General features: G+C 34.6%; 1 protein-coding gene across 1 annotated transcript; it reads left to right on the top strand.

The window, feature by feature from the left end:
• Positions 1 to 8,476: 8,476 nt before the first annotated feature.
• LOC136796813 (uncharacterized) lies at positions 8,477 to 8,942 on the top strand. Its single transcript, XM_067051586.1, has 2 exons — positions 8,477 to 8,646; positions 8,750 to 8,942. Exons 1-2 carry the CDS (start codon positions 8,477 to 8,479, stop codon positions 8,940 to 8,942), a joined length of 363 nt encoding a protein of 120 aa, XP_066907687.1.
• The last annotated feature ends 3,677 nt before the right edge of the window (positions 8,943 to 12,619 follow it).

The following is a 12,619-nucleotide window of genomic DNA, read 5'->3' as shown; positions in this document are numbered from 1 at the left end:
ATGCATATAAAAGCAATCAGTACCACTACAATCCATGAAGGGTCAGGAGTTCAGTACTTTGTATGGAAGTACTATTAATAGACCAGCAGTTGTGCAAGAAGGTGAGTTGGTCAGAATTACGCTCGACCACCTGATTTGTTGCTAATTAAAGGTATCAATTAGGGACATTATAAAGCTGGGTAGTCCCTAAAGGCTCTCGAATCGACAGGGTTGACTCACATCTACAGTAGCAGAATCAATAATTATCTATCACAGTAGGATTCGAACCAAGGTACTTGTCAGTAGCACAGTGCATTACCACTGAGCAGGGCCACTCTCCTTATATTATACTCTAGGAAAACTGAAGTATAAATTTAAGACTTTACTCACAAATATGTAGAAAAAAAAAAAAAAACGAAATCTGGCTTTAAGGTTTTTAAAAAGGAATTATTCATGAATTATTAGTTTTAAAAATAATTTCATTTAGGGAAACAAACCTATCGATTATCTATAGGGGAAGAATCATGGAAAGTTTTCCTACCAAAAATAGAAGAAGGGAAAACTAAATGCCTCAAAAGTGCTATGGAATAAATCGGTTAAATAACGAATATATAATTTTGACAGAATAATATTCTTGTTTATTATACATTTCTTTATGACGAATAGATTTATTTATTCTTATTTAGTTATTTATTAAATATGTAAACATTTTTCACACATGTTAATTTTTTTACAATTTCCCTGAGGGCCTTATAACCATAATCATTTGTATACATACAGATATAAATGAAAAATAAGACGAGGGGCTGTCATTAGACGATTTAAAGTGGCAAGAATTCATTTATATTTTAACATACTCTACTCAATAAAGAGCTGAATGAGAGACAATCAGCCCCACAAATTGAATTTTAACCACCGCTTGTTGCACGGATCGAATTTCTTTGATATTTTAATGGAAATTTATTATTTGAGGCCAATTAAAATTTCAAGTCAGTAGTAATTAAAGGAGCCCTCGGAGGAGATTTGAAAGAAATGAGAGGAATATTAAAAGCTCTGATAGTGGGATTGTTTTAGCGAGCCACCACCACTCTCCTAATTATGCCCTCAAACACAAACCTTAGCGTTGAATTAATTTCTTTTATTGGAAACTGGTCGATTACTCTCAACCCCACCCCTCAATATTTGTAGGTTATTGGTCATGTTTAATTATTTTCTAGCTGAAAAAAAAGCTAGGGTTATATGTTTTTTAAATAAATCTTTACCCTGAAAAGTATTCTTATTTAATTCACACACACACACACACACACACACACATATATATATATATATATATATATACCTCATCAAATGTTAATTTGTTCAAGGCTGTATGTAGCTAAGGGAGTTGAGGTGTAGATCTATGCAACTTCGTAACTGCAGCAAGCAGGTTCGAATCCGGGAGTTGACTTTTATTTCTATGGCTGCATCACGAAATAAAAACGTGCCCCCCTCCCCTCCCCCGTTTGTCAGAAATGACCAGGAAGGAAGCCAAAAAAAAAAAAAAAATTATCTGGTTTATAGAAAAAGGTTATTTTGAAGTGTAACTTAACACATTTAATAAAATGTGAGGGCAGACAAATACTTAAGGATTTTTTATTAAAATAAACCAGAACTGACGATGATTAATAAAGAAATTGATTTAGTACTTAATGGCGTTTAATTATTTCTTAGTCCGATATATTATTCCTAGACCTCTTCCTCATCCCAACTTTCCTCAAAATAACACAACAGCAATTTCATACTCAAAAATATGTTGGTGACAACAATTTGAAAAAGAATAATAATTAATAAAATAGATAATATCTCTAATAAATATACTCATTTGAAGATATTAGAGAAAACAATCAATATTCAAATTTAAATATTATTTATTTATTTGAAATATTAATTAAGAAAAAATATTTATATGACTATTATTATAAGGCCTATTTGAACTTACGGAGTTCCACTAATGTATAGCTCAACCAACAGGCTGTGTTATGACATTTCAACATCACATTTTTTTTTGTAAACTTATTCTCTTCCCCCCCTGCGTTTGTCAGAAATTACCAGGAAAGAAGCAATAAAAAAAAAAAAATCTGGTTTATAGAAAAAGGTAATTTTGAAGTGTAACTTAAATAATTTAGAAAAGTTTTTTCATTTTTTTTTCTGAATACATTACTAAGTATGTTCTAATGTAAAAACTCAATAATTTAAGTCACAACATGCTAAATGATCTTAGAAATTGGTTTTTAATTTCTTTTACGTAGTCATGAAATATATATGTATGTAAACAGCCGAACTAAGAAATAAATAGTTGTTGGAAACTGAATGGTTTTTTCTTTTAATTGGGAATATCTACATGGAAGACATAAAAAAAAAATTCAAATATCCACATTGAAAGTATTATAATACAATATTTTAGTCATATTATTCATAAGTAACCAAAGTTTACAGTTTTAAAAATTATATTAAAAAATAAAGAAAATGTTTATTTTAAAGTATCTTTGTTATATGTACAAATGAATTGTAGAATAAATAAAAAACAGCGGGAAACACAATAAAAAAAACAAGCTTGGTGAACGAATTCAGAAAAAGTTACTTAAGCGGAAAGAGGCAACAGCCACAGAACAGACGTTCCGTAAAATGTTCCTGGTGGTCTATTTCCAATATATAAAACGAAATTTATTCCATCCATTCTATCCGTGACATCTATTCCAAAATGAAAATAAAATTATAGAAGATAGACGATGAGTATTTTTTGTATAAGTGTGATTTCAGGTTTAAAATTACCACATTCTCATGCAAGGTGTATTAAATCTCTGTCTAAGAATCTTTAACTCTTCTCTGGGTAATCCAGTGGAGTGAATCTGATATTTTGTGGATATATCAACTTTTAAATTAAAAAAACAATATATTTTCTTTATTTTCAATTTTTTCTCAGGATATAAATTAAAACAAACTAAAAATGGTAAATCTGGTATGGTGGAAAATAGTGTATTTTTTAAAAATATTTTTATCAGCATTTTTTTTTTTTTTTATCATTTTATATACATAATCCTATAACCTCTTTGAAAATGGATTTATTGTTTGAATAAAATAAATTGTATCCCAATAAATCTCAACACTATTTATTATAGCTTTAAATGTCCAACGTTTCGGCCAAACTAGCCACCCTCGAGGAGAATCTTAACTATAAATTGACAGCCACTCATCCAAATATTTAAAGTTTTAACAGGATATACTGCACATGTTTAATTAAATTAGTTAAATTAATTTGTATGTCAATATTTCATATAATTATAAATACTTTTAATTGCAATTAATGTTAACACTGATATCACTCATTTATGAAAATATGTATATGAGGTGCGAATATATGTTGATAATTTAAAGTATTATTAAAGAGTGTTGTGACTTAATTGGATAGAATTTATTTTATTTAAACAATTTAATTTTTTTTTATAAATTAAATACAATTTTCGATAATTATAGACTTGTTCGCACATCTTATTGGACACTCATAAAAATAAATCCAATTCCCTTGAAGAAATCTGTTAATAAAAACATTATTCTTATAACACCTGGGAAATTGAATGCTGCTCATGGAGGGCTTACTGCATAGACCGGAACAAATGGTAGCCTCAAGGAGCAATATTTCTGTATTGGCGGGAACTACCTAGGGGATACGGAGGGTGCAATAGAATTTCCCAGTTCACTCCCCCGACTTACTTTTTCATACAATTTTTAACCTATGGTTTGATATTGAGTAGGAATAAAATACAATTCTCATCTTACTTCGATTAATTTTCAAAGAGAGCTCATTTAGGAATATATTATGATAGAAAGCAAAAAAAATTCATGAAATAAATAAAGTCCCTTAAAAATATCAAAAGAAACTAAAAAGATCTATTTCTATTCAAATGATCGATTCAAGTAAATAAATAATTACATTCCTAGTATAAAAATATATAGGAATAATTGTGAAGCAATATACTTGGTACTGAAATAATAAAAAAAAAAAAAAAGGGGGAGGGTTTAATCTCAGACAAAATATTTACATCTGATATTTTAATTATACATTTTTTAATTAATTATAATTACTAGACACGGTTTTTTATGGCTGCTCATCACTTACACAGCTATAAAAGAATTGTTATATTACATAGTTTCATTGTATTTCAGAAACATTTTAAATATATGCTTATATTAGTCTATTATAAAAGTTTCACAAATTAAACTAAAATTAAGAAATGAAAAATCGTCGATTGAAATTAATGAAGAAGTGTTATTTAATTTTTTCCCTACCTTCAATTTTTTATTAAAAAGAGAATAATTGTATTTTCATTTTCCACCTGAATTAAAGTGGAAGATCACTTAAGAAAAGCATCTACTTGCATGGTTTGCTTTTCCACTTTTTTTTATTTAATTTATTTTTCTCGAAATCATAGGAATGTTTTTTCCGTATTAAATTATGTTCACCTAAATAAAATAAAATAATATTACAAGTCTACACTTATTTACTTTAGTTCCTGATTAAACATGTTTGTCTATATAATATGTAAAAAATAATATTAGATTATGACATCCCATACTATACTCTATCTAAGGTTTCATTGTCACAGTATGTGTGAAATAATGCTGAAAAAGTGAGAATGTTTCAAGTATTTTTAAGTAAAACGTAAAAGTAAAGTTTTGTATTATGTGTGAGGCCTTTTGTGGCCGAGGGAGTTAAGCAGTCAACCTTGGCTGCCTTGTTTTATTTCATAACGGTCCCGCGGAATGAGAACATGATCTACCACCATGGTTAGTACAGGTTGGTTACCTGTAGATAATCCTCTCCTGTCAGTAGACTTGACCTCCCCCAGGGAGTAAAAAAAAGTTTTATATGATGTATTTATGCTGAAATTTGTTTATGGCCAATGTGAGGGCGGAAAAATACTTAAAGATTTTCTATTAAAATAAACCAGTACTGGCTATGATTAATAAAGAAATTGATTTAGTACTTAATTTCGTTTTATCATTCCCTAATCCTATATACCATTCATAGACCTTCCTCACCCCAACTTTCCTCAAAATACCACAACAGCAATTCCATACTCCAAAACCTGTTGGTGACAACAATTTGTAAAAGAATAATAATAATTAAAAAAGATAATATTCCTAATAAATATACTAATTTGAAGATATTAGAGAGAACAATCAAAATTTAAATATTATTTATTTGTTTGAAATATTAATTATGAAAAAATCATTTACATTACTATTATTATAAGGCCTATTTGAACTTCCGGAGTTCAGCTTTTGGGGTCTACTAAATCATCAAATTCCTTCCATATCTAATCCTCACAATACAAATTTATCTTACTTTGTCTCAAATATTATTATCCATAAGGACACAGTTTTATATATGTTGCCGATTTGTCCAGAACCAGAAATCAATCCTTCCATGACTAACACCCTAAACCCCCAAATCCACTTCTAGCCCTGTTTCCTATTCAATATTTCATGATCATAATTGGAGTTCCACTAATGTATAGCTCATCCAAAACACTGTATTATAACATTTCAACATCACATTTTTTTTGTATATTTATTTTATATAGTAGTATAGTTTCATAAATGAAAAAAAAAATTAATTTATTCACTCTGAACTGCATCAGACCTGATGCATATAAAAGAGTTTAAAAATGGCCCCATTATTTTACTAATGTAAGGGAGTGATATAAGAATATTTATTATAACGCATTGTGTATGTTCAAACAGGTTGACTCTTTACAGGTATGATTTTCTTCATAAACCAATTCCCTAAATTACAGTTCAGATACTAACAAAGTGAATTAATAGAAATGGTGGCGACAGGTTTCTCCCTAACTTTGACAAGGAAACCAACTTGTAGCAGTCCTAAACCTGGAAGATGTTCCGCAGTGTGGCAGTGTGACTATTGCCGTACGACATAACCTGAACCCGATCAATCCCATGTTAACACGAGCGCTGACAGAATACCGACCGGTTAGGAGTTATCTCTACAAATTTAGGCTGACAGAGGACATGACCTACAGATTTGACTTCTTGACATAACATATCATCCGTTAAGTTTACAAGCGTCCCGTCCTATACTGGTCATTGAGATACAGGACAATGCCAAGATTGGTTAGTCTGAAGTTCAAGACAAAAACTTAAACGATTGAAGTTTAAATGGTCCACTATTTGTTTTTCTTTTTTAATATTTCTTTAGCACTCTCGTACTCGTACCCACAACTTTCAACTTAAAAAATTGACCAAGTTATTCTAACTTCCCGTAAAATTGAAAAAAAAAAAATAATTCTTCATAATACCCTATTGTTACCTTTCATTCAATTGAATATAATATGAAGCTTTACAATTGGTTACAATGTCTCGAGCATTAAATAACATACTTCCTTGACATAAACTAGACTGTCAAAAATCTGTAGGGAAATGCTTTGATTTTTGTCAACTGAAGGCCTCACTGAGCTTCGGGACCAAAAGAGAGAAGTGTTGGTAATAAGACTGGTTGGAAGGTGGCGAAGTGGCCAATGCCTGCATCCTCCAACTGTTAGCTATTTTATACCCTCCTCGTAAAAATAAGGCCGACCACGTAGGACACACCACTCCACTGGCGAACCCAAACCATCAGACTCTCAAGTTCTCGCTCTTCTCAACTCTTCATCACAATAAAATAAGTTATGGAAAATAATACTATTTCTTTCATATTAAATTAGTTTTACTCCCTATCTGGTTATTTCTTTCATATGTAATCCTATAAGTAACCAACCTATTCTAACAAGAGTTAGATGGTTCGTTTTTTTTTATCTGTGGGACCACTAAGAAATAAAACTAAACCCTCCCAGGGTGAAATAGAATCGGTTCCGCTATAGATTCGAGTTTCCTAAAGAAATGCCATAACTCATTCGGCTACAGTGACCTCTTGGTGTGTTCGTGTTGTTTTGTAGGGACATAAAAATGTATAAATATAACAACACACACACCTACGTGGAGTAGCTAGTCTCCCATGGGGCGCCTCCCCAGGTGGCGGATAGGGGGATTCTCACCAGATATGGCGGGAACCGGGGAAACAAAATACCCGGGGTGGACCAAAACTAGATTCAAATCCAGGCGCAACGGTTCCTAGAATACGCGGCGTACTGGTCAGCGTCTGTTCCTCGGGTTAGAAGCGGCTGTTTTAAAACCTGGCAGGAGGTATAAAATGCGAAAATACTATGGAAGGATGGAAGATATTGTAACTTTGTTACAGTGCAGGAGCACGGAATCCTAGTAACAACGTCGATAGCGGGTTCCAAAGCGCCGTCACCACGCGACCGCAGTGCTGCAATGGTGGGAGACTTGGCCATTGCAGCATCTAATTCCACAAGACTAACTACTACAGAGGTGATGCAAAATCTTGGGAGCAAAATTAAAAAGCTTCTCTCCTTCATTCGCACCAAGAACAACGTCCATGGTAAGATAAAGAGTTACGCATGCGAAATACTTTAAAAAGTTGGAAACAGCTGCCATCCCTATCGAAACCGCTGACGGCCATACCCAAACGAAGGAGATAAGTCCACCTTTGAAGAATGCTCTTAAATCAGAGGGAACAGTAAGCACACCTCCTTTGGCGGGCGAAAAAAGGAAGAACAAGAAGAAAACCACACAACCCAATGCACAAGTGGTGCATCATGATGTAGATCACCCACAGAGATCTAATGCAGCTCAAAGTGGAGAACAACATGAGGAGCTATCGCAAAAGGTACGAAAAAGATCGAGGAAGAAACCTCGCCCTAAGTCAGCGAGGCCTCATAGTAAAAATACCGGAGAACCAATCCTACTCATATGTCCTGCGAAAATGAGAGAAGATCCGACGATGGTGGAAAGGGCCGCTTTAATCACAATGGTCTGGAAAATTAATAATGCCGGCCTCTTACTCCAATTTGACCAGAAGAGAGAGCAATATCTTGCTGAAATAAAAAGCTCAATGGAGGATGTGCTTGGCGAAGAGGCAAAAGTGTGGACTTGGACGGAGGAGTCCCTTATCGAGCTTCGAGATTTGGATTATCTCACCACCAAAGAGGAGGTTGCAGAGGCCTTAAAACCTCTTCTGGGTGAAGAATCAGTGCCCATCACAGCAATAAAATCCGTAGGTAAAGCCTATGGAGCACGGAAACGGCGGTCATTTCACTACCGGTTTTTCACGCTAGGAAGATTATGGCTCATGGAAAGGTCCGAGTAGGACTGTTAGTTAGGACAAATTACTCTGAACTGTGTTGGAAAGGATAGGATCTCCATATGTCGAATCTGAGGTAAAGTAGGTCACAAAACTAGTGAGTGTAACCAGAAACCTTAATGCGCATTATGTGAGAGAAATGGAGATGCTGCCCCCCCCCCCCCCCAGCGGAAGTAGTAAGTTACCAGCTTTCCGTTCAACATTGAAAACAATGACGCAAATCCAACAACATCGAAGATGAGGATACTCCAGTTTAATTTGAACCATTGCGAAGCGGCCCAGGATCTCCTTTACCAAACAGTACGGGAACAGCACACTGACGTCACTATTCTCTGCGAACAATATAAACATTTGGATGGCAACTCGTGGGTATCCGATGTCAGTCGTAAAGCTGTTATTTTAGGCCTGTAATTCCGAATCTATTCAGGAAATGAATACTACACCGCACTCCGGCTTTGTATGGGCGAAGATCAACGACGTATTCATCTTTAGCTGTTATGCCTATCCTAGAATCACAATCGAAGACTTTGAGAATTTGTTGGATCGCATTGTCTTAGAGGCTAGTTGCCATAATCCAACTATCATAGCTGGTGATTTCAACGCATGGGGAACGGAATGGGGAAGTGGAATAACAAATCGACGTGGTGAAGTTCTCCTGGAAGCTTTAGCACAACTAAATGATATGATCCTTATGAATACTTGAACAAACCCGACGTTCAAAAGAGCAGGAAGATCATCTGATCATTGATTTGACGTTTGTCAGTGGACGCATGCATCGGATCGCTACTTGGGGGGTTTGTGGATTTTATTCAAACAGTGATCACCAGGCTATGTTGTTCACACTGCATACGCCTACAAGAAAGAAGAGTTGTCGAAGGAGGACTAATAGCTGGAATAAATAAACTTTTGATGACGCTTCATTCACTTTAATGCTAGAGGATGAGTGTGAATTAAAAGGGTCAGCCGAGAAAAAAGGCGTGTATACTGACCTCTTTTAAATCTGGGGCTTGTGATGCAGCTATGACCCGTCAAAGCCTGGATAAACATCATTCCTCAGTGTACTGGTGGAGGATACTATTGACGATTTTTTGCACGTGTTACAACCAAGCAAGAAGACGTTACCAGTGAGCGAGACGAATTTTGAAACTATTGAAAGTATAGACAATATATATAACGGATTTTCCACAAATTACGCAGGAAGAGATAGAGGACATCGCCTCGGACCTACAATATGGCAAGGCACCAGGATTGGATGGAATTCCGAATGTAGCTCTGAAGGTAGGCTCTCAGAAAACAGCCGGATCTTTTCATTGATATCTTCAATCCGTGCATTCGTGAAGGCTCAATTCTGAAACCTTGGAAGAGACAGCACCTCGTACTCATCCAAACAGTAAGGGAAGACTGGAAGACCCGTCAACCTATCGTCTAATTTGCTTATTGGATACTATGGGGAATGCCTTTTTCCTCAGGCTACAAAAGTTCACGGAGGGAGTTAATGGCCTCTCACGTGCTCAATACGGATTTCGTATAATAATAAGAGAACATAATGTTGTAACTATTGAGAGTATTAGAGAACCCAAAAAGCGCAGGACCGTTCATATTGAACAACTTAAAGTCCTAAAAACTAAAACAGCTGCGAAAGAGTAATCCGGAGTGTCTCCATCTCAACTACATGTTGTGTTATGTTTCTTAAGAGGTGATTTAATTTATCTTTGATCATGGCGATGTACTGAATAAATCACGTGCATTTTTTTAATTGTATAAATTCATGATTTTATTTTTGTTTTGCCTTACTTTTAGTTTGTAATAAGAGTTTATGAGAAGTGTCAATCTTTTGTTTTCTTTATTATATATACCTTATTGTAAATAGTTATTGTTGTTGTATTTTATATTAATTGATTGTATAGTGTAAGTTTATGAGGATTGTTCGTAAACTGGTGGGGGGGAGTTACAGCCTTAGTCAGCTGTTACTTCGATGTCAGTGGACTGAGCGAATGTATATAAAGAGAAGATATGTACCGAACCCTATAAAGCCAGTATGTTATAGCAGTTCAAGCGTGTTAGATTTTATTCCTTCTCCTCTTTTTTGACATTTTTCTTTCGCCGATACTTAACTTTATATATATATATATTATATAGAGCGAGACAATATTTTTTCCCCAATCTTCTGTAGGCTGTAACGGCGCTGCGTAGTGTTACTCCCATAGCAGAAAGAATCCCAATCAGATCGGGACGCGTGTTGAGTTTCTAACAGCACGAGAATGTTTGACGTATCGTTTTATTTTATCTATATAGAGGTGAAGAAAATATGTTTATGTTTACAGTAACATTATTTAAAGTCATATTTTTATCATACTCTTTTTTTATTACTTAATTAAGTAATCTTTTTTTTTAGTCTTAAACACCTAATAGTTAATCGCAACGGTGTTTAGATGTGAAGTAAACATATAGAGCCATGTCATCACAGGGTATTTTAGGGGTTACATACCAATTTTATTTTTAGTGTAGTGAACATTCATGGAATAACTCTTGCAGGTTGCTGACAAATGGAACAAGATTTCTCCATGAAAATTATGACAATGTTCTCGTCCCCCACTGTAATGATACAATGTTCGGTACATAAGAATTACTGGCAATCCAGCACGTGATACAACGAAACAGATGTTTCCAATTATATCATCCTGATTAAAGTTCTAAATGAGTTAGCTGTTTGGATAAGTTGATATAAGCGTAGTGGCCTGACAGTGTGCCTAGTGCAGCTATCGACTAGCTGTGCCGAAAGCTGTCAATGTCACTTAGGTTCGATCAAGCAGCCAAATCTCCGCCACTTCGTCCCCATTAATTATTTCCCTATAGTGACGAATACATGGAGTCCCTGCGGACAGCTCTACGGAGATGATACACTCGGAACTGAATTGATAGTGCTGGGAAACATCGCAATGAGATGCAAAGGCACAGACATGAATTATATTGGATAATATATATTTTTGTTTTTTTAGTTGCTCATTTTACTTATTGATAAATATTACAATATGCCACAAAGTTGTTAGGCAATGAGCAATAGAGATACATGGACACATTCAAACTAAAATATTTTTAAAAAAATTACACACATATAAATCCCTATATACATATAAACAGAAAGATAAATAAACTGAACATAATCAAACTATGTAAATGAAGAAAAAAAAAAAAAAGGATAAAATAAAATAAGTAAAATTATGAACTAATTTAACAATAAAAAAAAAAAAATCATTAGTCACATTTACACTATTATATACAACATTTACACTCTCGACCAGAGGATCCCTGAGCAAGGTCTATCCCCCACAAGGGGTATCCCAGATCCCAGCGCAGCCCTCTCACTGCGTCACCAGTACTGAGTCAATGGAGGCTGAGTATATGCGTTAAAGCCACAAACACTCAACATGAGTGGAGCATCTGGTCATTACCAGAACTCTAACTGTCGGTTTTATTGTACAATAAATCTCCTGGTCACTACCGTTTCAACCTTCGAGGTGGATTGTAGGAATGGGTGGAACTGGATAAGGATTGAACCAAACATTAGGATAATTAGAAAGATTTATATGGAAATTTGAGAATTTGGTTGATATAAAGTCAAGAACAAAAGGCATATGAAGGTCATAGTGTAGTGTTCTGTTGGAAACATTATAGGGCGCATTGGCTAAGGTTCATCAGCAGTTCCTCAAAGTCCGCAGGTCCTGACACACCTGAGTATAGTCTTATAAATTAGAAGTTTGTTTTCTACTGAGAGATGAGAGGTCCTACTGAGCAGTTTCTATTGTTAACTGAATCACCAGGTAAGTTTTTATCTTGAAGTCTAGCATATTGGTTCCAGTAGAGTCATTTGTCAATGATGAATCCAAGATATCGCACTATGTCGAACCTGGGTAAAGGGATGGGTAAAAGAACAGGTGGATAGAATAGGCGATGGAGAATAAAAGTTGCATAGGTGCATTTTGATTCATTAACTTTTTATCCACCATTGGTTGCACCGTTGCTGGAAGCAGGTGAGGTGTGCTTGGAGATGGAGAATCTATATATGCTTCTGACGATTTTTTCTAGAATTAACGGAGTGACTGATCTCCGTGGTGTACTGAAGAGAGAAGTATTTTTTTAAAAATGAGAGTTGTGCATTCATTCTCCACGTTGTGTGGTTAATTTTGTTTTGTTTTTATTATGATTTTATTGTGATTAAGTGAAGGTGAGTTAATTTGGAATGTCCTATTCTTACTCTTGCAACAACCACTTCTTCTCTTCTGTTTCCCCTTATGGCACTTGTCCACTTTTGTGTATTTTTTTTTACATTTCTTAATTTATTGGTGAGTGGTACGGCAGCCCACAATGAATCCCAACTTT

Source organism: Halyomorpha halys, unplaced genomic scaffold (genome assembly GCF_000696795.3).
Source record: "Halyomorpha halys isolate HHAL.00 unplaced genomic scaffold, Hhal_1.1 Scaffold339.1, whole genome shotgun sequence".
Lineage (NCBI taxonomy): Eukaryota > Metazoa > Arthropoda > Insecta > Hemiptera > Pentatomidae > Halyomorpha > Halyomorpha halys.
This window is presented reverse-complemented; position numbering and strand designations above follow the sequence as displayed.